This window comes from Epinephelus lanceolatus, chromosome 15 (genome assembly GCF_041903045.1).
Source record: "Epinephelus lanceolatus isolate andai-2023 chromosome 15, ASM4190304v1, whole genome shotgun sequence".
Lineage (NCBI taxonomy): Eukaryota > Metazoa > Chordata > Actinopteri > Perciformes > Serranidae > Epinephelus > Epinephelus lanceolatus.
Genome location: NC_135748.1, coordinates 38579337 through 38606117, shown reverse-complemented (window position 1 = coordinate 38606117; position 26781 = coordinate 38579337). Strand labels below are relative to the sequence as shown.

The 26781-nt window shown below is 40.8% G+C and overlaps 1 protein-coding gene across 27 annotated transcripts in view; it reads left to right on the top strand.

Moving 5' to 3' along the window:
* The window catches only part of mark3a (MAP/microtubule affinity-regulating kinase 3a), an 88463-nt gene that overhangs the window by 10540 nt on the left and 51142 nt on the right, over positions 1 to 26781 (top strand). For all 27 annotated transcript variants that reach the window (XR_013493415.1, XR_013493414.1, XM_033643215.2 and 24 more), the window contains exons 3-5: positions 2041 to 2094; positions 19433 to 19481; positions 22082 to 22147. Coding sequence is in view for 25 of the 27 variants with exons in the window: in XM_033643215.2 (XP_033499106.1) it covers positions 2041 to 2094; positions 19433 to 19481; positions 22082 to 22147 (169 nt within the window). In the remaining 2 variants the exon portion in view is untranslated. The remainder of the gene's footprint in view (positions 1 to 2040; positions 2095 to 19432; positions 19482 to 22081; positions 22148 to 26781) is intronic.

Genomic DNA, 26781 nt, shown 5'->3' with positions numbered 1-26781 from the left:
TTTGCTTATATTCTTGAAGCAGCAGTACGACAACAACCTTGTTCTGTTAATGCTTCGTCTGTTGAGGAAGAGAAGGGAGGTAGAAGGTCGAAGAAGGGAGATAGAGGACCGTGCTGTGGCGAATAGAGACCGGTGAGTGCAACGAGTCCAACTGGTCTATCTCAGCCCGTTGCTATGCACGCTGTATACATCATCGCGCCAGAAGGGCAAGGAAACGAGCATGCGCAGAAAGAATGGAATGGCTGGAATCGGGTAGGAGGTGTATACAAGACAGAAAAATTCTTCCATTCGGGTTCTGAAAAGGAATATTCCACCCCTGTGCACCCGATTAGATTTTCTTTTGGGTTGGCTGTTTTCATTAGGGTTGAGGTGTTTACAAGGAGTATTTCTATTCGGGTAGGGTTTCCAACCTGAATGCAAAAGGAATACATGGCTCCATGTAAACACACGTAGTGTCAGCGTCTAGCGTGTCATACTCATACGGGTTGGGCAGCGCTTTCTAAACAGTAACAATGACACAACATGGCAGTAACAATCATTTACCATCCCTGTTCGAGGCGGTAGATTGCGTCTTCTGCTCTGAGGGTAAGGAGTTCCCAGACCTTTTTCAGCTGCTGTTCTACTTCTTGAAGTCAGCTGCTAACTGCTGTTAACTGAAGTCTGCTGGCAATGGGTCACACACGTAATTTGTCAGAACGTTACACACTTAGATTCAGCTCTGTTACTACCTCTGCTGCCAGCTTAAAGGCGAGACAACTGTGTCACCCCATTCTGCGATCGTAGCTTTCATAGAAAGCGAGGCAGAATACTGGTGTGACATTCCTGCCTTGACCAGACTGTGGAAAAGGGGCTAAAAGTGTATGCAAGAGTTCAAGTTTATTGTCATATACATTAATGCAATGAAATGCATTTTGCCCTGGTAAGATTAATGGCATTAAATAATAGTTAAAGTATTTGTTTCCTTCCTTTTAGTCTTCAATATATGCTCCGTGAACCTGAATGTTGACACCACCAGTTGGATTTATAGAAATTTTACAATAATATTCCCATTTAATTTGACTAAATCTGTGCTTGAATGTTTACTAAATTTAAAAATGCGGTGTCCCCTAAGTAAATAAGTTCGACCACCTTTAGTTAAACCTCCACACACTACACTAGGACTCAAAAAACTGTTCAATAAAAACCCCCAGAAAAGAATTTTTAATCACTTTAAGTTTCACTACAGGTTTTACACATCGCTTCCTGTGATTGTTGGCAGGTAATGACACTGCCGGGCTGATATCCAGTTTTTATCACAGCCATATCTCAGTACTTCTTTTGTACTGACCAAATTTGAAGTGAGAAAACTGTCAGAAGCTGGCATTTAATTTCCTGTCAGATTCATAACATTGTTTACTTGTTCATTCATCTGACAGTTCCTGTTTTAATTCAGAATTTTGCCAGTTTTTGTTACATGTCTGCTTTCGTTTGGACGGCATTTCAGAACTTAGACTTCTTTTTGTAAGTAAAACCAAAGATTTTACAGGAAGAAGTTGCTCACGTTTCTTAAAGTAAGGTATCAAAAAGCAGGGTAGTATTGGTGCTACAATCAGGTACATTTCAAACCATATCCATCCCTACCAGCTCCACATACTGGTGGATTCATTGCTCTAAAGCTTGTTGGCAGTAATGGATGTTGTCAGCATCGAGCCGCTGCTGCTGAGCATTTGATTTGTTCATAATTGATGAACAGAAAGAGCAAGCCTTGTCTCAACACAACGTACAACATTTTTAGGAAACGTTCCTTTCGATCCCCTCCTGAATGTGTTGTTAATTATTTGGCAGCATATTTCTTTTCTGGAGGAGGAAGCTGAAACTGTTTTATTGCTGTCTCAGATTGACTCTGAAGTGTTTTAAAGATAAGCTAAATTCAATTTCCTTCTCTGTGTGGTTGTTTTTCTGATTGATTTTCATTTTGCACTTCTTCTTTTTCACACTTCTCCTCTGCTGTTATGTCCTATTTAACTCAGTTTCAATTCTGTTTTTTCTCTCTCTTCGCAGGTGGCAATTAAGATAATAGACAAGACGCAGCTGAACCCAAACAGCCTTCAGAAGGTAATTTACCCCCCTTGTTCCTCTCCGCTGTTACACTCTCTCACGCTGTGGCAGAATTCATTTATAAATTCATGAAGCACAACAGATTGAGTATTAATTGTGTAAATGGGAAGCAGGGCATGCTGGGACTGAGCATGTGTTCTTCATATAGAGTTAAGAGCTTTTATTATTTTAGTGGGAAGCTTCCGCTGTGGAGGAGATGATTCACCTCTACATCCACTGTCCCACTTAGGTTTTAAATGAAAACATTGGAGTGAAATTAAAATCTAATCTGAGGCCTTAAAAGGAGGATTGTGTCTCAGGTCCTTTACTTAAATGAAAGTAATAATACCGCAGTTTAAAAATACTCCATTACTATTTAAAACCCTGCACTCTAATTAAAAGTACAACAATATTATGCATGTAAAATGTGATGGTCGGTCTTTGTCGTCGGCTATTTGTACCGCCCCTCTTCCACTGTGATTGGATGGCTGGGTAAAGAGTGACAGTGACGAGTGCAGTGTTTTACCCAAAGATAAACATTTTTCAGCTCTTGGCAAGCAGAAAAAAACGCTAAACTTGGAGTGTTCAGTGCCAAATAGATGCTCAACAACTCATTTGCTCATTATTGCGTTTCCCGCTGGTATACGTTCTTCTTCTTTCGTTGGCCTCCAACGACAGACTGGAGCACTTATAGTTGTACATGCTGCCCTGTCAGGTCCAGAAGAATGGGATCGCTGCTACGTTCAACACTGGAGAAAAACGAGTACTGTCACATTTTCAGAACCCAAGTATCGGTTCTTATGACATTCCTGCTGCAGAAGATGCCTTAATCTAATTTTAGGAAGAAAAAAAAGGCGAACTATTAGGGTCATTGTCGACACTATTCCAATGCATTTATTCAGCATGCCATGCAATATTGAGGTTTAAGATTTGTGCTCCGCTCATAGAAAACTGCACTGCATATCAGATCAAGCACTTCCTAAACTCACGTTTGAAGAGCTGTTTGCCATGTGTGCTTTCTGCAGCAGCAGCCTGTGAAAAACTGTCCTGAAAGTTGCGACTGCAGACGTGGAAAATCATCTGTTCATCAACCAGCATCATTTGTTGTTTGGTGGTACTTCTGATATAGGACAGAACAAACTGTATGCAAGTCAGGTTGCAGTGATATACCGGTTTCAAGGTATGCCGTAATATCAAAGTTGACGGTTATCATACAGTGTCCATTTTCTTACCTGTGATATTGATTATCTCCCGTTTAGTTTCAGTTATATAAATACAGTGGTGGATACATATATGTCCTACAGATATGTATCCACCACTATATAAATACAGTGGTGGATACATATCTGTAGGACACAGACTTATTTCGGGTTAAGAAGAACCTTATTTTAAGTCTTTGATGCAAAGATTTGTACATTAGCAGGAATGCAGCACAACATCTAAGTGAAAGCAGTGTTCTTTATATTTAGATGTGAATGTGAAATATTTTTTTTTTGTTTTTGTTTTAAAAACAATGAATAATCATGATAAAGAATGGTGAGCTCAATATTGATCCAAATAATCGTGATCATTGTTTTGGCCATAATCATGCAGCCCTACTGTTGGGTAGTTTAACCTCAGAAATACCTCAGAATTGTCTCATTCAAACACGTTTTGCTGTAAACTGTGAGTTCTGGTATATTTCTGGACGTCTTTTGGCCTCCATGAGAAACTAAATGTGATTTTTCTGCTACCTTTTTCCGGCTCATGCTGCTCAGTTGTCATGCAACTGGGAGTGACAGTTTTGTTTTTCTTGTTAAATCAACCAAACCAGGAAGCGGGTTTGCCTTTAAAATGCAAATTTTTCAGAGACTGAGAGTGAATGCTCCTTTTTTTGCCACCCAGTGAAAAGCAGTTTCACTTTACAGTTTGAAGTCAGCGAGCTGAGAACAAGCTGCCCATAACCCTGTTTCTCTTTTTTTTTGTGTGTACACTCATTAGCAAGGGAGACGTGTGTTGCGTGGTTGTTTTGATCTGTACATTTTGGCTCAGTCTCACGGCCTGGAAGTGGTTTCGGGGAAGTCAGAGCGATATCGACTCTGCAGCTCTGGAGGCTTTTTTGCTCATCAGACAGAGCAGAGGGGACGGGGGCTGAGCGTGGCGGCAGCAGTTACTGCTGCTGGTGCTGGTGGCAGCGATGATGTGTTGGGTGTTGATGTTCAGCCGCCACCCGTCGCTGGGCTCTTCTCTCCCTCATCCCTCTCAGCGATCTGCTAGTGGTTTTCCATCAGTTTTTCCAAAGCTCCATTGATTCTGGCCTTTGTATCTCAGAGGCCCGGGCCCTTTGGCGTTGGCTGTGACACGACGCTGACAGAAAAACACTGAGTCATGACAGCGCTGTTCACGGAAACACAAAGCATGAGGCTTTTGTCTGCGATCCTTGTTGTTTTTAGGTTACTGCTTTGTCACAGTCGAGGAAAAAAAAAACCTCTTTTAGGAATTTGTCAGGTTATTTTTCCTGCTGCTCACCAGGGACTCAGATTTCTTTTTCATGACTTAAAGTTTATTGAACTTCACAGAAAACCACAACATAGAAAAGCCAAGAATACAATCCTCACACAGAAGAAAGAAAAATAAATAAAATGGGCAAACAATAAATGAAAAGCAAATGGATAGTAACTAAATAAACAAACTAAAATTGTATAAACTGTATAAAACTAAGTGACATGTTAAGTAAATTTGTCAGTTGTCAGCCGTACCACTGTTAAATGTCCACACTTAAACAGTGTCCATGTGATGTTTCCTCCCGCTGTGCCATCCACATCCACCCTCCTGCGTTCATGATGGGATTCAGATTTCTTTTAATGTTTATTTAAGGAACTGGAACACACTTGAAAAAAGAAACTACATCTTTCTTTTTCCATGATTGACACTTTAAATGTTCCCATTCTTGTCACACGTTTCTATTTATAGGCTCGCTTTCTATGTTTTTTCTTTTTTTTTTTGGTTGATGAGTTAGATATTCAAAGGAAATCCTGACATGGATTAGATTTGTGGCTTATTTTTGTAGCTCAGTAGTTGAGACTGGTCCAATTCCTTGAGCGTCACTTGTGTTGAGGGAATAGTTTGACTTTTAAGGAAATACACTTTGTCAATTTGATGCCAAGAGTTAGATGAGAAAATCTGTACCACTGGGACACCTGTATGGTAAATATGAAGCTAATAATGCCAACAACTTCGTGCAGCTGCCTCTGTGTTCACAGCAACCTGTACTGGGGAGTAGCGTGAAAGTCAAGAGCGCTTACTCCGCAGCAAAAGCTGGGGACCAAAATGTCCCCAGAAGTACACTGCACAGCACACTGACCAGCTAGTGAGCTTTACAGATGCTAGTAGGGTAACAGCTGGTGTGTTAGGTGCTCTCAGAGGAGGGCAATCTTGTATCAGGGGAGACTTCAGAGATCTGGTCCAAAGTATAATGGAGCACATGGATTTGAAGCAGCAAATTTTATTAGAGGACTAATGTTTCGACACCAGGTGCGTCTTCATTAGAGCTGAAGCTGACGAAGACATAGCTGGTGTCGAACCTTTAGTCCTCTAATAAAGTTTGTTGCCTCAAGTCCATATGCTCCAGTGTATTTTGTTACACTTACAGAGCATCATGATGATCAATGTTTGATCATTCCCATGGTCATTGATGTTCCAATTAGCATTTGAATGCTGTGTTTTTTTATACTATTACCCCAAAAATGGCAAGTAGACCATAGATTAAGAAATAGTAATCCAACATAATCCATTATGCATCAAAATAAATTGAGTTATTCACAGACAAACACATTGAAATTTAGTGATAGGCCCAAGTTTGTGACCATGACAATTTGACCACACGTGAAGGGGTTATAGATACCTTAGCAGAGTGCCAGGTGTGCCAACAGAAACTGGTATGTCACAAATCTACAACCAGCTTGGCAAATCACCTGAAAATTTGATATGACAGCTTAGCCGTCTTGCTAATGATTCTTTTTTCTAGCTATTGTGGCTAACGTTAGAGACCTGGATGCTAACAAAGTGGCTAATTGTCACGTTATCCCCCCTTAAAGCTTTGATCAAGCGCTCACCCCAAGTTTAGTTGAATGCTTGAAGAAAGTTTTGGTTTTCTCACATGTCTCCACGGTGAACGAAGAATCCAAAAACTGAGGAAATTCTTGATGAATCGGAGTTAAAGGGGACTGCATTTAACAACAGCAGAACTCGAGCTCAAGTTCTGCCAAAACACAAGCATTTTTTGCTTAAACCTTACTATTTAAAACACTATTGCAGAAACAGTCTCGCACGGATGAGTAGTGGGCAAGTGCCATAGTTTGAACTCTGCTCATTTGGCTCCCTACTTGTATGCACGAAAATGCAGGTAAAGTACTGAGCATACGACTGGATAAATGAGACTTCAATTATACCGTACAAGTTGTGAGAGTTTGTGAACAGGTGCTCTAAAATAGTTTTGCTGTTGTTCAATGCAGTCCTCTATGACTTCAATTTAGCAAGAATTTTCTTACTGTTTGGATTCTTCGTTCACTGAGAAGGCAAGCAGGGGAAACGAAAATTTTTCTCCACAAATTAAACATAACATGAGTGAGTAATTGAGGAGGAATGACGATAGGAATTATCATTTTGTTGATAAAGTATTCTTTTAGCCGCACCGTAAAAACCTACAAGAGCCCCAGATGTTTTAATTTGCTGAAAATAGTTCTGATCAAATGCTGTAGTTGCTCCCAGCCCCAGCTGCTTCAGGAAGTCACTGAGCCTTAAATGACACATATATATTTATATATTTGTGACTTGTTTTTAAAGATTGACATCTTGAGTAGGAACCAGTGGGCTCAGAGCTGAGAGACACAGACAGTTAGCTGTAAGAAAAATGTCAGCTTCTTCCTTTAAAACATTCACTCCTCCGTTATTTTAAGAGCTGACTGAGCGTCATCATGGACCTCAGGTTTGTGTATGAAATGTTGCATTCAGGTTCAGATGAGTTAGAGGGGCTGGGTCTGCTGTTTATTTTGCTCTGCTCTCCTCTCTTTTTTTCTGTGAGCTGGTGCTGCTGTAACAGCCAACCTGCATCAGAGAGCCGGCACCGCTGCGACCTGACCTCTTATGTAACCGGGAGAATTGGCGAGAGGCTGATAGCGGGGGATATCGTCTCTGAAGCCTAAATGTTTATTTTCAGCCTCTGTTCTTAATAGTTTGGAGGAGCTGAGTCGACATTCACATCTGTCACTGGCTGCTGGCAAGCTGCTCTCAGCTCCCACTCTGTTCTTCTTCTTCCTCTCCCGTCCTCATTCAACCTGCTGAGGGTGTTGTTGTTGTCAAGGTCAAAGGTCAGCGAGGGAGTGCGACACTTGAAGTCTTGATTAAATGTAAACAACCTCTGCTCCTTATGCTGAGGTTTCGCTTTTCATTAAGTGGTTTCAGAGCAGATATAAAAACCTTGGACGTCATTTATAGCAGCATGCTTCATCTTGGAAGCAAGGACTAATGCGTCGCAGTGCGTCATGAACATGATTAATTTGACAGGGACAGTTATATTTTTGATTAGCTTTTTTAAACCTGCTTTAATTTAATAAAAAAAGCAGCTTTTATCGTGTGAAAATTTTATATTTGCTAATTATACAGTACAGGCCAAAAGTTTGGACACACCTTCTCATTCAATGCGTTTTCTTTATTTTCATGACTATTTACATTGTAGATTCTCACTGAAGGCATCAAAACTATGAATGAACACATGTGGAGTTATGTACTTAACAAAAAAAGGTGAAATAACTGAAAACATGTTTTATATTTTAGTTTCTTCAAAATAGCCACCCTTTGCTCTGATTACTGCTTTGCACACTCTTGGCATTCTCTCCATGAGCTTCAAGAGGTAGTCATCTGAAATGGTTTTCCAACAGTCTTGAAGGAGTTCCCAGAGGTGTTTAGCACTTGTTGGCCCCTTTGCCTTCACTCTGCGGTCCAGCTCACCCCAAACCATCTCGATTGGGTTCAGGTCCGGTGACTGTGGAGGCCAGGTCATCTGCCGCAGCACTCCATCACTCTCCTTCTTGGTCAAATAGCCCTTACACAGCCTGGAGGTGTGTTTGGGGTCATTGTCCTGTTGAAAAATAAATGATCGTCCAACTAAACGCAAACCGGATGGGATGGCATGTCGCTGCAGGATGCTGTGGTAGCCATGCTGGTTCAGTGTGCCTTCAATTTTGAATAAATCCCCAACAGTGTCACCAGCAAAACACCCCCACACCATCACACCTCCTCCTCCATGCTTCACAGTGGGAACCAGGCATGTGGAATCCATCCGTTCACCTTTTCTGCGTCTCACAAAGACACGGCGGTTGGAACCAAAGATCTCAAATTTGGACTCATCAGACCAAAGCACAGATTTCCACTGGTCTAATGTCCATTCCTTGTGTTTCTTGGCCCAAACAAATCTCTTCTGCTTGTTGCCTCTCCTTAGCAGTGGTTTCCTAGCAGCTATTTGACCATGAAGGCCTGATTGGCGCAGTCTCCTCTTAACAGTTGTTCTAGAGATGGGTCTGCTGCTAGAACTCTGTGTGGCATTCATCTGGTCTCTGATCTGAGCTGCTGTTAACTTGCCATTTCTGAGGCTGGTGACTCGGATGAACTTATCCTCAGAAGCAGAGGTGACTCTTGGTCTTCCTTTCCTGGGTCGGTCCTCATGTGTGCCAGTTTCGTTGTAGCGCTTGATGGTTTTTGCGACTCCACTTGGGGACACATTTAAAGTTTTTGCAATTTTCCGGACTGACTGACCTTCATTTCTTAAAGTAATGATGGCCACTCGTTTTTCTTTAGTTAGCTGATTGGTTCTTGCCATAATATGAATTTTAACAGTTGTCCAATAGAGCTGTCAGCTGTGTATTAACCTGACTTCTGCACAACACAACTGATGGTCCCAACCCCATTGATAAAGCAAGAAATTCCACTAATTAACCCTGATAAGGCACACCTGTGAAGTGGAAACCATTTCAGGTGACTACCTCTTGAAGCTCATGGAGAGAATGCCAAGAGTGTGCAAAGCAGTAATCAGAGCAAAGGGTGGCTATTTTGAAGAAACTAGAATATAAAACATGTTTTCAGTTATTTCACCTTTTTTTGTTAAGTACATAACTCCACATGTGTTCATTCATAGTTTTGATGCCTTCAGTGAGAATCTACAATGTAAATAGTCATGAAAATAAAGAAAACGCATTGAATGAGAAGGTGTGTCCAAACTTTTGGCCTGTACTGTATCTGTGCTCAGGATTGAATCCTGAATACTTTTTGAGTGCTGACATTAATGCATCTGGGTTATCAAACTGTCACTAAAAGCACTGGATTCTTAGCCTTGTTTACTTACTATATATACATATATTTATTTAAATCTTTGTCCAGTACAACTGGTTTCGGGCTGAAACTAACAATTATTAACCTTTTGATTGATTTAGCGGTTGTTTAGTCTATAAAACATTAGAAAATATTGAAAAATGTCAGTTTCCCAGAGCCTAATATGATGGCTACAGATCGCTTGCTGTGTCTGACCAATAGTCTAAAAAACAGAGATCTGTAAGTCCAAATATTTTTAATTTACAACAATATAAGACAGAAAAAATAACCCAAATCCTCATATTTGAGAAGAGTGTCTGGCATTTGTTTAATCGATTTTCAAAATCGATGATGATTTAATTATCTGTTTCATTCTCTGATCAATTAATCCTCCTAGCTTAATACTGTTATATAAAGATGACATTTAGCTCTCAAAAATGATATTTTGGGTTATTTTAGAAGCGTTTTTTTTTTTTTTTTTTTTTAGAGGAACTTGTGAGATTGGAAGGAAAGCGTTGTTTTGGCACTGTCATGAAATCATGAAACCAGATCCACTGCCTAACCTGAGAGACTGATTCCCCAAAAGGGGTCACAAAATGCTGCACAAAATAATTAATGTATAATTAATGTTTAAGAGACTTTATTTTAATAATATTGTCTTTTCAAGTGCTGTCCAGTTTTTACCCTTTCAGGCCTCCAAAAATTATTCACATGAAACAATGTTGTAAAATTAATTTTTAAAGAGACAGTTCAACCCAAAATCAAAATACATATTTTTCCTCTTATCTGTAGTGTCACTTATCAGTCTTGATTGTTTTTGTGTGTGATGCCGAGTGTTGGAGATATAATGAAACTAGGTGGCATGTGTGGTGCTCAAAGCGCCCAAAAAATAAATAAAAAAAAACTCAACAGTAATATGTCTTTTCAGAAGTCATGACCAGGTTACTCAAGATTAGGGCTGCACTGTATATGTGGTAGACGGTAGAAATGATATAAATTTGGCCCACGGTAGAGATTTGCGCTCTACCGTCCTATCGTCGATGACGACATCGCACCTGCCTCAGTGTGAAAATGGCTGCGAGCACAGAGACAGCGGAGCAAGAGGAGCTGGTTCACGTCCGTGATTTAGCGTAGCACGTGCAACATGTGTTGCTGGAGAACTTGTGAGTGCGTGAGTTAATGTCTTATGAACAGCCCCGGACTTCTCAGACTCTTTTAGCAACTTACCGCTCAGAGGGAACTCATTCAGTGTCTCCTCTGGCAGCAGCACAGCGTCTCTCCCTCTCCTCTCTTGCCGTGCGTGCACGGGAGTTGATTTTCAGCAAGAGAGTTTGTCATAAACCTTTTGTAATGTAAACCTATGTGACGCTAGGGGCTCCACAAAAAACTCCATATGTGAATGTGTGATAGTTGTGGTATCATAACAGCCTGTCACAGGTTACAGCATGATGATTAGAAGAGAAATGGCAGAGCGTAAAGGTCCAGGTGGAAAAAACACAACTCAGTCATTTAGGATTTTGCTAAAAGAAGGAAATTACCTTTTGATATAGATCCCAGGGAACATTTTGCACCATAGAGTACTGGGTTTTAATTTTGAGTTTTGAGATCTGCATTCTGCACAATAAATGCTCTAAAAAATACATTATATCTTTGCTTTTGTTGTTTTTTTTTTTGTTTTTTTTTTATCAATTTAGCTTTGCTAAGGGACTACAAAACCCATTCAGAAACACTTCTATTATAACTTTTACACTTAAATTTATACCGCGATATATACCGTTACCGTGAAGGGATTCGATTTATACCGTGATATAAATTTTAGGTCATACCGCCCAGCCCTACTCAAGATAATCCACAGACCTTGTTGTGAGCAGTTTCATGTACCGATCTATACCCGCCAACTGTATCACAGTGCAGAAGGAAACGTGCATCTACTCATGGACGTGAGGCTTGTGCGCATGACGGTGCGAGATGTAAACATTAATGGCGTCCTCCTCCTCAGTGGTGCTAGGTGAGCTAGGAGAAGGTGCACGCTTCCTTTTGCGCCGTGATACAGTTGGCGGGTGTAGTTCAGAAGAAGAAAATAGTTCCTGCATGAAACTGCTCACAGCAAAGGTCTGTGGATTATCTTGATTAAGCGGGTCATGATTTCTGGAAAGAGACAATGATGTTAAGTTTTTCAGATGTATTTTTTGATGCTTCGAGCACCACAAGCTACAAGCTATAGTGCCACTATATTGGAGAGAAGGCAGACATCTGTACGGCCGATCTCTCCAGCACTTGGCAACTCTCACTTAAACAATCTAGGCTGATAAATAGCACTACAAGTAAGAGGAGAAAAAAAAACACTCACATGGAACTGTTGATAGGAGCAGCGTACCATCGGAGAACTGCAAGTGTGAAATATCATCTTAATGCAAAACATTTAGCAGCGAACCCGGAGGTCCCAGCTAGCATAGGCTCTTATGCTAGCACTAGCAGCTAGCCTCTTTAAGCCACACTCAACCAGGCATTCAAACTGAGTAAGTTTACCCATGACCGACTAACTAACTCCTTACAAAATAGACTGCGGACCAGTTGGGGTGGTGGAGGACAGGGGGACAACTGTGTCCAAAATCCAGCAGCTTTACTATGACACATTTTTTAATCACTTGACAGCCCTAATATGTATATTTGATTTGGGATGAACTGTCCCTTTAATTGAACCGCAGCTGAACCCACTGAAATACAACCAGTGATGAAGGGCAACAAAAAGACTTAACATGGATTATGGCTTCACATTAAGGCTCCACAAGAAGCACTAAATTGCCCTGACAAGAGAAAATTGGAAAACTCATAACTTGGTGCTAAAGTTTGAGGTTATGTTGAAGTCTGCGGGCCAATCACAGAGAGGCATCTCTTCATTTATGGCCTTACAACTTCAAAAGTCTGAGACAAACAGTTTTCTGTGAAGTGCCTTGAACGTGTTGTGATCGGAGCAGTTAATTTGAACCAGTGTGTTTATTCCCTCAGGTTGATTTGTTTGTCCAGATGGGATTAATAACATTAGAGCTGTGGAGCGACCAAATAACTGCACTGAGAAGAAAGTTTCTCTTGTTCAGAAAGCCGATCTTAACAAAAAACTGCAGTCAGGATATTTTTAACTGAAATAAACACTGGGGGTCGATTACAGCAGAAAAAGTTGAACATCCATCATTCTTAGCTGACGTTGCTTTAATCCGATTTGTCGTGACTCACCTCAAAGTCTCTGACCTGGTGGGATGAAAGTTTAGCAGGAACATGCAGTAAATGATCTAATGGGGAGCCCGCGGGAATTTGTTTACGAGCCTCGGATCAGTTGTAATGGAGGCAGCTCAAACAGGAAAATGCAGAAAGGGGAAGATTCCCACTGAAGTTCGGACTGAAAGGAGCCAATTAAAGGTGTGATATCATCCTGAAACTGTGTGTCATTCGTCCTGAAGGGGCTTTGTATTGATCACGAGACGGATTGTGTAAGCTTCATTGCATCAGTGTGGTGGTATGACTGGATCACCAGCAGGTTTACGTCCTCGACCTCACGGCTTTATTATGTGGTGAATCATGTCGTGTTTTTCCACTCATTCTGTTTACTGCAGAACATACCTGACAAAGTATTTCCATGTACTCTTTAGCTCGTTGTTTTTAAGTCTACCCAGGTGACAAAGGGACTGTATCTGCTATGTAGGACAGTACAGACTGTGTCAGAAACTTTACAAAGTTTTTAAAAGGAAGTATTAATATGCTTGTCTCACGCTGACAACCTACCAACCTGAAACACATTTGTTCAGAGCCGCTGGTTCTCTCTAGTAATCAGCAAAGTTCCTCTTCTGTCTGTCACACAGAAAACCAGCACAGATTTATTCGTCTGTGAGCTCAGGAGAGTATTTTCAGTATGATGATGGGCAGAGCGGGATCACAGGCAGTGTAATGACAGTGAGGAGACCTCAGGCTCTTCTCCTCCTCCTCCTCCTCCGCCTCCTCGTCAGCAGCAGCCAGACTCGTCCTGGCTCAGTTTGTTAACAAGGCTTCCAAACCGGTCGACTCCTGGAGGCCCTGCTGACTGGAGCTCATAATTAACCCTTTAGTCGTCTCTGGACTGGGAGTGAAATGAGACTCCTTACCTCCCACAGCCAGCGTTTCCTGCTGGATCTAGGTGTTTAAAGGAATACTTAACACCCCAAATGATCCTTTGTATTAAAATTATTCACCCTCTGTTGCTCAATTATTCAAGTACACTTTGTTTTTCTTGCATGCCTTTGGAGCAAATGATGAATTAAAAACAGAGAAAATTCATGATTAATTGAACAATATCAGAACATTTATTTATAAACCTTCACACAACTTGTGCAGCATATTCCAAGTCTCATTTATCCAGTTGTATGCTCAAGACTTTCCAAACAACAGCCCTTTCTGGTAGGGAGCTGAAGTGAAAGTATAACTTGCTCTCTTCAGTGCCAGACTCCATTAACAAAAACAGTAATTTTACCTTCCTGAACACAGGAGCTGCTAGTCCACCGCGGCCTCCATCAGTCACTTAGTTTGTGGTGTTGTGTGACTTTGGTGAATCTGAACTAACCCTTTAAAACTCCAAAGTCGCTCAATAACATCAACAAACTAACTGATCAAAGCAGTGGCAGACCAGCAGCTCCTGTGTTCAGCGATGTAAAATTACTGTTTTTGTCAATGGACTCTGGCTATGAAGAGAGCAAAGACGAGTTTCATCATCAGCTGAGTCCCTGGTCATAAAGAAGTGACTGTTAAGGAGGCACTGAGCACATGACCTGGATAAACGAGACTTGGAATACACTGCACGAGTTGTGTCATAGTTGTTAAACAGATTTTTGGATTCCTTGTTCACCATGCGAGAAAAGCAGGTTTCATGAATTCAGGGTAACACAGGGTGAGTAATGGATAATGGTATTCCTTTAAATTACTATCATATGATTTAAAATGAGGCTTATTATCTTTATTACAACCTTTTTACTTGTGTTTTTTAAGCTGGCAGAAGCAGAAGGATGCAGACGGATGACATCCCCATTAGCACAAAATAGGAAGAAACGTGGAAGTATTGATCTCATAGTTATAAAAGATAGACATAAAACACACCAGTGGACACCCGGGTGTGGTCACAGTGCAGAGATATGTACAACATGTATACCTCCACATCTTGTGTACCCGTCTGTGTCGAAGCAGCTCTGTGTGCAACCTCACTGAATGTGAAAACATCACCCGCTGTTTGCCACCATCTGTCACAGCTTCATCAGGGCATCCCCGGTGGATCTGCGGGTTCAAGGCGCCGTGGGTTCGAAACTGTCGCTCAGACTCCCGACATGCTTTACTGCTGACGTTTATTTCACTCCCCGCTGAGAGCCGACAGACTAAAGCTCAGAGATAAATGAGAAAAACACACATAAATAAGCAGCGATTTATTATCTCAAGGAGATGTATCTGCAGTGGGGTCTGTCAAAAGTAAAAAATGTCAAGCATTATTAGCAATTAAAGGTTTGGATTTTCAAACAAAATAAGCATTATCAAGACATTATTTTAAGCTCTGATGACTTACAAAGGGCATCTGTTATTATTTTTGGCATTTTATGGAGCGATTATATTTTGTTAACACCTATTTGCACAGGACTAGTATTAGTGGGAGACCTCACGTGATTTAGAAATGATCCCCCCCCATGTCTGTGTTTCATGTGGCATATTTGCACAGAATAGGCAGAGTCTGTATTTTACTTCTACATTTATACACACTCCATTTTCCCCTATATTTTGTACGTTTTTCCATCTCAAGCCTTAAAATAAAAGACAGTCTCCCCATACAGTGTATATAATCCCCAGCCATTAAGCCAATGTTGGAGGATCAACTTGATTTGCGAGTCATGGCTTTCCTGCTACTTGCCAAAAGTATCTTTACTAAATATTAATCTTTGTGTGGGACAGTTTCAGGTATTTTCCTGAGTATAATGTAGCAAATGAGTGGATTTTTTGCTCTTCTAGTGGTTCTGACCTTGCTCTTTTTGCACTTGTCTCCATGCTGTGTGGCAAGATGAGCCTCCTGCACCCAAAAAGCTGTCAGAACTTTTATTTATATTAGCCAACGCAGTCTCCACAACCTTCACAATTCCTGAAAAGAGGCATGGACCAAATGAAAAACCTAAATATGACGCCAAATAAACAAGAAACTGATTCACATGGGACTAATGCTATCAAACGACCTGTGTTCGGCAAAATACGGGAGGTAATTTGCGGTTTTTTGGTTTTTTTTTGTTTTGTTTTTTTTGTCTTGACAAATTACGGACATAGCAGATTCTCTCAGGACTGATATCACAGACAACTCCCACAATTATTGGGCTACACATTACTAGAGATCCCCTGTGAATAGGACATTAAGCTAAATTCACTTAACACAACTTTCAAGGTTGCCAGATCGCTGTACTGTTCACACTACACAAATTGCTGACCTTGTAATCAGGAGTCTTGATGTTGTTGTTGTGGTTTTCACACTACATGACTAACCAGTCACATGAGATCACACACGACAGGATATTTCATCAGGAGGAATACTCAATGAGTATGTTATGTGATGCGTGGGTCGAACCGCAACACGTCAAACACTGACAAAGCAACCTTTTGAGTACGTTATTAGGCTAATAACTTCCAGAAACTTAGCCTGCAGTGGCCCACCTTACACCCTCTCTTCATCTCATTCTTTGTCCCTGTAAAACACACACACACACACACACACACACACACACAGACCCTTTGGGGAGTGTTGCAGCGCCTCTTGTCCCTGCCCTCAACCCATGTCTTGCGCTCTTATTGGCTGTATCTCGCTGACTATGTCACTGACAGGTCCAGATATTTTACATGCTGCTAGCTCCTAAGCTTCTGTGATGCGTTAGTGAGCCTCTAAACTTGTGTCTTTGAACAATTCACACACAACAAGTTTGCAGGAAATCAGGGTGAAAGTCATGTAGTGTGAACGAGGCATTAGTCGCAAAAAGTAGTCAATGCATTCATTGAATAAAATAAATGTTATTCAAAAAGAGAAGCAGGGTATCAGAATAATAAATGAGCAAAAAGCATAAATGAACAGATTTACTGCTTCAGCAAGATGTTTGAGCTGTATGATCTGTCAAAAGTAAAGTTATACAAAGTCACTACAAAACGCTGCTGATGATTTGTCGATCAGCAGAAAAAAATTACAGTTTTAATAATTAATTTTATAAGGAAATAAACATCGTCAAGCACATGTGGTTAGAGCTTTAAAATTCTAAGAATTTTTGCTAAATATCTTTTACTTCAAATGATTAAGTGAATTGTGTGCAATCTTTTTTTTCCTAAACAAAATAAGTTATTTCAAGACATAATTTTGAGCTCTAATAACTTTCAGGTTTTTTTTGTTTTTTTTTTGGGGGGGGGGGGCATTTTATAAAAATAAATAATTATTTTACTGTAGTTGAAAAAATAATCAATACAGTTTCATTAAATTATTAAAAAAAACAGTTGGGTAGCAGAAGGATAAATATGGAAACAGTTTATTATCAGTATTTTCAGTAATAAATCTTGAAAACGTGAAAATGTCAACTGCTTTAAAAATGTGAGGATTTTTGTGATTGTCATTTTTTAATATCATTATTAAAGGAACAGTTGAATTAAAAAAAAAAAAAAAAAGAAATATTTTCCAAACAAAATAAACCATTTCAAGACAGCATTTTTAGCTCTGACAACTTGAACTGTGCTGTATGTGTTTGTTTGTTGTATGGGAGGAATTTGTGTGTTTTGTGGCTGCAGCCTCTCGATTTGTTCGTCAGTGAGCCAACACTGAGGCCACTCCTGCCTCATGAAACATTAAAGCCTTTTTATATTTTTATGGAAGCGAAGAGGGCGAGGTGTAGCTAACAGCGGATCAATAATAAATAGCACTCAGTTCTTTCTGTGCCTTGCGCTGAGGAAAACTAAAAAGCACTTTTGGCCGTTACAAATCTGCTTGTCTGGTCACTGTGAATGCTGATGGAGGAAGAGAGCGTGTGTTGACTGAGTGTCCTGTTATTAGTGCAGAGGGTGGAGATGTGATGGTGCATGTTTAACTTCATTCACATCCCCTCCTCTCGGGCTGGTTTTAAACCGGCGCCGTGCTGCAGGGAATCCTGTTGTTGTGGTTATGTTTCCGCGGTGACAAAATGATCACATTTCCTTGACAAACGTGTTGATGTTGGCTGAGCACAGGGAGCAGTGTTTGGGCCTCTGAACTCGTGATCTCGTCTTATTAACAGCAGGGCTGATGGAAGAGTCTGTGTTTCCTCATCGTCAGGAGTGTGACACAAATATCAGACACAGGCGCAGGAAACAGTGAAGTGCCATTTAAAAATTAATGTAATATGTGAGCATATGTGTGCAGCATCCATTTAAAATTAAATAATGAATGAATCATCGCTTTGTGACATGGAAATGCCACTTAATAAGTCAGTGCACGCTGCTGTTGAATTATTGTGACTGAAAACACTTGTTAAAGAAAGACTGTGGTATAATTACTCTGCGAAGTATTTAATTTTAATTTTGTGACACAATCAGTCGTTTACATGCACAGTTAAGTCGAGCTACAGTTACAGCTCAATGAGGTCATTTGATTGGACTACTGTCCTTGTCCCAGTATACAAGCACAGGAGAGGATTAATCGACCGACGTTGTCACAGCCCAAACATTCAACCAACAAGTTAGCTACAGTTAGCTAGCGGCAAACTGGTACCATGGTTGACAACTTTACAGCTCTGTACTTTCTGTACATCCAAAAATACACGGCTCTGGATGTAGATTTGTGCATGTTGTTACCATCTTCCTCTTCTTTCACGCATTTAATACTTTAAACTTCTGGCGGACACTATGCCTTGGACAGTTTGGGTGCGGTTGACTGTATACATGCAGGAGTGAGTCAGCTACCAATTGCATTATCTCAAACTTTAAAAAAGTTCTTTTTAGTATGATTTCAGTTGTACCAACATGTTTACAGGTATTTTAAAAGTCCGGTGTTAGTCGGACTAACACAATAAATCAATTTTTTGTAATGCAGTGTAAATGAACAGCCCAAAAAGTCTTTGTATGAGGGATCGCTGATGCCGATGCAGATCATTAGTAATCCAGGAGACTGCTAACCGATATTTGGGAACAATATAAATTTGCAGTAAAAATTAAAATCTTGGGGTCAAAAGTTAGAATAACACAAACACAACTTCAACACAGAACTCTGTTTGCATGCCTTTAAACAGCCTATGTTTAATTAGATAGTGCAAAAGAGAAATTTTCCTCTTTTCAAAGTTTGATAGATTCAACTAAGACACCTAAAACACACATAAAATATGGCTTGATAGTGACAGTATTAAACAAAGGTGCAAATTTGGCTCCATTATAACTCACAAGCTTCACAGACAAAACAACTGTCTTGCTAGACATTTGTTCCCCAAAATACAACATGCTAATGTTATTAGCATCAGCCTATGGCATTTATACTACTTAATTTAGTGAAGTGGCTAGCAGCTTTTTCCTGACAGTGACAAATATGATGGTAGCTCATGTGAACGGGTCTGTCGTAGGTTGATTGCGCATGCACATATGTCTGGTGTGTGAAATGTCTGTATGGTCAGTCATCAACTGTGTTTGTATTTTATAAACTATGGTAAATTCTCACAGATGCTGTCTCAGTCTGTTTTCCTTTCCTTGCAGTTTTCATACTCATACAATTGAAGCTTCATCCACTAACCATTATTAGATTAACTGTAGAATGCTGCAGCAGAAACACTGGGTGTTTCCGTAGCTTTGTTGTAATGGATTGTGATGTGAAACAACTTCAGTAATATCTGCTGCCTTCGATTCCGATAATAGAAAAATGCTGCATATGGCAGCCTTAGTTTGTTTCTAATTTCTACAAAAAGTACTCATAAAGATCTTGAAACCCACAGAGTTCATTATAAACATTTCTTCTCCTCTTTCATTTCAGCTCTTCAGAGAAGTTAGAATAATGAAGATTTTGAATCATCCCAATATAGGTAAGTGGATCTTACACACATGAACACAGTATATTAGCATGATTTAATACAGTTTTAAGACTTAAATATGATTTAATATGAAGACTTACATATTGGTGATGTAGGGAAAATGTGTGGTATATTGTTCAGAATTTCCACAAGTGTAAAAAATATTGTGCTACAAGTGAAGATTTGACTGTTTCTAAATGATCAGGTTGTGTTGCTGTCTGCTCAAGGACATTTAAACATGCAGGGCTCTCTAACCTTTGATCTTTCTTTTACTGGACAGTCACATGATCCAGCTACATGCTCCCAGCCTGTATTTCATCAGCTTGTTTTGACCTATAAGCTCTGCTGTCTCAGCTTTTTAATTTCCTTTTTTTTTTGTTGTTGTTGTTCTGGGTCACACAGACGTCATGGGAGATCACTGAGCGTTCTTTAAAATCAAACAATCCTGGCAGGAGTTACAGTTTTTGTAAAATGGCAGCCATTCAGAGTCTGAGGAGAGCTCAAACAGTTTGCACAAAAATGTTGACATTTTCATGTAAAACTGGAAATAATGTCTGACACATAATCCGGGAGAGTTTATTGTCCTTTCTGGACAACAGTGTGTAATTGATGGGATTAAAACTGGAGGGTCATTCTCATTGCTTTGTTTTGGGATTAGAAAATGAAGCAGATTTGATTGAAAAACAAAGAGAGCACACTGTGTGGAGCAGCACAAACCGGCTGCAAGAGGAAATGCCAGCTAACACCAAACCACTGCAGCAACAAGAAGCCTGCATCACAAAAACCTCAGCTACTGAAGGCTTGAACTGGAGGCAGCGGAGAGATGAGAAAACATGGCATTATAGTGTTGATCAGGAAGTTTATAGGGCTGTAATTAGTGATTGTTTTCATCAGAAGTCAGTCTACATCATACATCAAATGTTAAAAACAGCCAACACATTTTTTCCCACGGCACAAAACTTCAGGAAGATGTTAAGTTTATTATTACCTCATGAGAGTACAAAAACAACAGGAACAATAATATTAATGTTTATGATAATTATTTAAAGAAAGAGACCAATGAAAGAGATTTACAAGCGATTAAAATTCACAGTAAATGAATAAGTATTTTGGCTGGAAACCTTCGTTGAATGTTGTCCCACTCTCTCTCACCCTGTGTTTCCTGTCTTCACTGTCATCTGTCCAATAAAGACAGTCATGCCAAAAAAATTGAATGGAGTAAATAAATGAATGAATAAAACCTGCTGTGTGTGAGGTTGAAATGTAGTAAAAGCCTCAAGGTAACAGTGAGTTTCTTTTTAAAAAGTGTAACAAAGAAAAGCTCCATTGTGGTCTCATTTACTGGTCCATCTACGTCCCAACCCTCACCTATGGTCATGAGCTCTGGGTAGTGATTGAAGGAACGAGATCGCGGATACAAGCAACTGAAATGAGTTTCCGTCGTAGAGTGTCTGGGCTCAGCCTTAGAGATAGGGTGAGGAGCTCAGACATCCGGAGGGAGCTCGGAGTAGAGCTGCTGCTCCTTCATGTCAAAAGGGGTCATTTGAGGTGGTTCAACATCTGATCAGGATCCTCCTGGGCACCTCCCAAGCACGTTCAACTTGTAGGAGGCCCCGGGGCAGACCCAGAACATGCTGGAGGGATTACATATCTCATTTGGCCTGGGAACACCTTGGGGTCCCCCAGGAGGAGCTGGAAAGTTTTGCTGGGGAGAGGGATGTCTGGGGTGCTTTGCTCGGCCTGCTGCCCCTACGACTCAGCTTTGAATAAGTGGATGAAACTGGATGCATAGACAAAGAAAAGCAGCAAATCCTCGCATTCAAGAAGCTGGATTTAGCAAATATTTGGCTATATTTTGCTGATAAATAAACTTAGAGATTAACTGATTACTCAGACAGTTGCTGATTATAATTCTGTCATGACCTGACCGATAATAGTTTCAGCTTTAGTGACGTTCATAAGGATCAACATGCCTCTTTCTCCTTGTTCATGAACTTATTTGTACAGTGTATACACACACATGCATGTGTCAAGAAACACTCACAGATTGTGCACATTAGACAAGCCTGCCATGGTGCGTTTGGTTTTGAAGACGGGATTCCCTGCTAATTACTTTTAATTTCCTCTCCCCCACGCTCCATGATTTCCTCTGCAGAAATGTGATTATAATTACCAGGGTGATAGTAAGCGCTCACCAGCCCGTACGCTCTCTGTCTCTCCCTCATTGTCTTCCATCCCACCTCGTCTATATTTAGCAGTGCAGCCCCCTCAGACGCTCATCACACACCCCTCTTTTATATCTTCGAGCTGAACACACTGCAGTAAAGACGGAAAAAAAAAACATAACAGCTTTCGGACTGTACCGTAAATATAGAGTGCTGCTAAGCTTGGATGCTGTGCTTACATGGTCACGACACACACAAACGCACACACATTAAGATCCACGTGACTTCACATCCCTCTCTACTCTCTCTAGGTGCCGGTTTGGAAACATTTCTGCAGTTTGTGCCCATGAATTTGTTACTGTCTGTATCTGAATCTCCTCCATCTTTATACATAATTGAATTTATAATTTCCTTCCTCTCTTCTTCTCTCCTCTCTCCCTCCTTTAGTCAAGCTTTTTGAAGTGATCGAGACGGAGAGGACGCTCTACCTGGTGATGGAGTACGCCAGTGGAGGTGAGACAGAAATAAAATTAACTTTTTGTTGCAGCAAATTGAAAACTACGCACCTGCAACACATCAAACCTGTCTGACTGAGAAATAAAGCTCCACTTTAGTTGAGTTAAAATGCATTTTAGGCATTCACGCAACACTCAACCTGTCATGAACAAACTCACTGTGTTTCTACTTGCAAGGGTTGGCTTTGAATGAAACTGTAAAACAAAGAAACATGAGTGAAAAACACCTCCAATAGCTGCTGCACTGAAGACCAGATATAGTCGGTAGAAATCTGCAGGCTGTGTGCTGCTCCCAACGTCCCATGTATGATTCATTAACACCAAAATGTGATAAATGTGTGTGTTAATAATTCATACACACTGTGAGCTGCATATAGTCTGCAGACTCTACTAACACCTGAAAGGACAAATGTAGGAGAACAGGAATCTGTGGAGATTTACAGAATAATTGAGTTTAAAGGGATAGTTCGACATTTTGGCAAATTCGCCTATTGTCGTAATCCCTATAGTCATATGAGTAAGTACATTACCTTTAATTGTCAGTGCATGCTGTTCTGAGATCGGTGGGGCAGAGCTGCCCGCTGAAATGGAGGTGAACGGTACAGGTCCCTCTCTCCCTCAAAACTAATCAAATACACCATCAAATGACTCCAAAACGCTCTAGTGGACAACTTGTAGCTTACACATTCACCACGCTATGAAATAATAATGTAATATTACGAGACAGAGTTGTTTTGAAGCCAAATGCAGAGCCGGAACTACATTCCAGACATACAGAAATTGCTGGGCGGAGTGATTTCAAACAGTGTATGTTTAGTGCAGTTACTCCCGTCATCAAAACAACAAGTTTGTTGAGAAGAAGCCAGAATATACAGAGGAAGAGTTACAGGTTTTGGAAGAAGAGAGCGCAAGAAGAGAGGTTGAGGCTGCCGAGCAACCAGGGGCTGAGACCCAGAGCCGGTGGTGTAAATGTGGGGCTTACTGGCCACTTTATTAGGTACACCTGTGCAATATAAATATAGAGTACGCCTCAAAATAATCACTGGAACACGGGGAGAACATGCTAACTCCACACTCATAAATCACCACAACTCCTGAGGGAACAACAACATAAAATGTTCCCTAGCAGTCTGTTTATTCCCAACAATGAGAAGTAATGCCAGTCACTTCGCTATATGCTCTGGGCAAGCACTTATCCATAACATAACCACAACAACGAGCAAAATACACAACGATCACTTACCACGTCTGCTCGCTTTGTGATGCCGACAGATGGTGTGGCAGTATCTTTCAAGAAAAGCGTTGGAACTATTCCTGAGCTTCTGCGCTCCATCCTTTCAGCGTAGTCCTTCAGTAAAAAAAATGGCAGAACCACACAAACATTTTTCGGACCGTTTCCACAGGCGTGTTGGGGTCGATGTCCAGCACAAATAGCCATTGTTTCATCCTGTCCGTATTACTGGTTGGAACTACGTGAAACTTCACTTTGCTCCATGTCTTCGGCTTGTTACTGCAACCTTTTACAATACATGTGTAAACCATGATTTACAAAGACACTTGTAAACTTTCCTCAAACCTTCTGCTGCGTCCAGCTGACGATACCGCAAATGGCTACAAGCAATAATTACGGCACTGTCTCAGCTGCACACTGTGTCACTCCGCCCAGTGGTTTACTCAAGAAAGTAGTTCCGAGTATTTGCTTCATGTGTCGTAATGTTACTTAATTATACATTATTATTTCATAGCGCGGGGAATGCGCAAGCCATGTGTTGTCCACTAGAGCGTTTTGGAGTCATTTGATGGTGTATTCGATTAGTTTTGAGGGAAAGAGGGACCTGTACTCTTCACCTCCATTTCAGCAGGCAGCTCTGTCCCACCGATCTCAGAACAGCACGCACTGACAATTAAAGGTAATGTACCTACTCGTGTGACTCGTGAGGGATTATGGCAATAGGCGAATTTGCCAAAATGTTGAACTATCCCTTTAAAGAGATGACAAGTCACTTACACAAGTTACATAGTACATAGGGTAATACTAAATTTTACATTTCCGTTGTTTGCCAGTTATTTTCTATGACGTTTACTAGACAAGACAGTGGCTCTAAGTTGGCAGTAAATTTGAGTCAGTTAATTTGAAGTGTATCAGCTGTACACCAAGTGCATTTTCATCCACATCTAGCTGATGACCCTTCGTTAAACCCCACCCCTTTGTGATGGTCCTGTTGGTGTAAGCATGGAGCCCACGCTGTAACTAACTGCACTCCCTGAAGAAATATTATCATATCTTTGGAGAAATGAAAGAGTGATTCCAGAGAGAAACAGACAGAGGGGGCTACAGTCTGTGTTTAAAGGATATATCCAGGATGTCAGACTGACTCAGCAGCAACAACAGGTTAAAAAGACAAAGATAGTTAGAAGCTAAAGCCGAACTATAGGCTACAGATCACAGTGTAAAAGTGAACCACCACATCACTGCTGATGGCCGCACAAGACAATGAATATAAAGGGAAACTTTGCTGATATTGAACCAGCTGTGTGGCATCGCAGTGTGTGCAGTTGAAAAGTGTTTGGCTTCGCCCCCGTGCCGTTGCCAGGACCTGGACCTCCACCGCCGGACGGGCAGTGATCTCCAGGGGAAGTCAAACAACGTTCATCAGTGCACACTGTATTGCCTCACAGCTGGTTGAATATCAGCAAAGTTTCCCTGCTTCCCTTCACTGGTTCCTGTACAGCAGGGTCGGCCTTTGTTTCACTGTTATAATCATTACAAAGCAAAAGCAGCATGTGTATACATTCAGTAGGCTATATCTTCAGTAGCTAGCTAGCTAACCCTACACTTTTCAGGGTTTGATTTTGGTTTTGGAACAGGGAAGAAACTTTTCCAACCTCTCCAGGTAACGAGTATCATTAATACACGACGTGCCCCCGGCACAACATTTAGCTCCAAATCCACAAAACCAGCCTGAAAGTGAAGGAAATGTGAAACAACTGCATTAGAGTCAATGGAGCACAGCTGTGTTGTTGGGTGGCCCGATGCTACGTTGTGATTGACCACTCTGCATCCGGGGGTGGGACTTAGTGAAGGGTCAAGTTGAGCTTGGCTGAGGTCAAAAGAACAAGATGTAAAAATGTGCGATGGAAACTGATAATGAATCTTTAGCTAATTTTCTCAACATTGGGTTAAAATGTGTGTTGGATTTGGATGAAAGCCTCTATAATTAGAGTGAAATTACATAGTTATCATAGAAACACTCCTAAGGAAATTCTTGGGAAAGTTTGGTGGAATGTTTTGACCTGTAAGGTAAAGGTTAAGCAAATACAGTTTCTCAAAATGTGTGAAACTTTAAAGCTGCTCCCTGGAGGCTGAAACATAGGAAGAGATTATGACATATGTTGATACAGCGACACGGATCAGTTCATTGTAAACGGAGAGAGCGGAGACTCAGAGCAGGATAAATCCGTTGGTCAGCTCCAGCCAGCACCGTGGATTACTGTACATCTCAAAACCAAAACATAAAGCTGCAACATCCATATTTTTTTAAGTTAATGTTAACAACTTTAAGAGAATCTCTTTTTAATGATGAATCTGTAGGTAAATTAGCATCACAAGTGACTTTGTGTTACTGCAAATGAAGAAGTTCACGAACATAAACCGATTATTAACAGTGTAAGAACATTTCCAGGAAAAGCTTCCAATGACAGGCTAAGATGTAGAAAGACAAATAAACACATCATATTACTTAGAGTTGCCTGCATAAATCAGAGCGCACATCTTTAAAGTTTTGAAGCTCAAAAAAAAAAGATTACAACAAAACAGAAAAAAAAGAACTTTTGTGATGTGAGAGCTCCTGCATCTTCACACCAATAAGTTTACTTGTGTGGTTTTCTTACGCTGAAAGCTTCTTGTAATTTCTCATTTAATGCGGCGTCACATACACAGGATCTGAAAGGCGGCACATCTTGTCATCGATTTCTAGAAAAGGTCACATTCGGACCACTGAGCCGAGCGAAGAGACGACAAATTGTGAAGACCTGCCCGGCGAGGAGCAAATCACATTACCAACTGAGACGGGAGCTCTGATCAGACGCCAATTGCATTAGAGCTTTAATAAAGTAAATCTAATATTTCTCTCAGTTTGGCTTTGATTCTCGCTGAATTCGAGCAGAAGCTCAAGGCGACCCCCTCGAGCATGTGATCCGCGACTGCATGGATCTCTCCAGGAGCTTGTACTTTCAGTCACAGATCTTGTTATAAAATCTACATGAAGAATATTGAAAATACAGACCGTGGATGTTAAGTTGTGTTGTTGCAGACCTGTAAGATGTTGGGGAGTAATGTCAGGCAACTTTGAAGTAACAAGAAACATGATTTACTCCGACAGAGAAAGTTGTGTTTCAGTAAAGTCGATGCAAAACATGTAAAATCAAAGATGGTGCAGGACTGCTTCTTTGCTTCCCAACTAGTGTACGCTGTTCTGCCTCTGGTCACTGGAAGCTATTGTCCACCATCGTTGATTTTACTGGAAGAGACTTTTCTTTGTTGGAGTAAAGAATGTGTTTTAGAGGCGACGGTGTCAGTCGTTTGGTTTCTCCACTTTGGCCCATTGCGAAATATCTCAACAGTTATTGGAT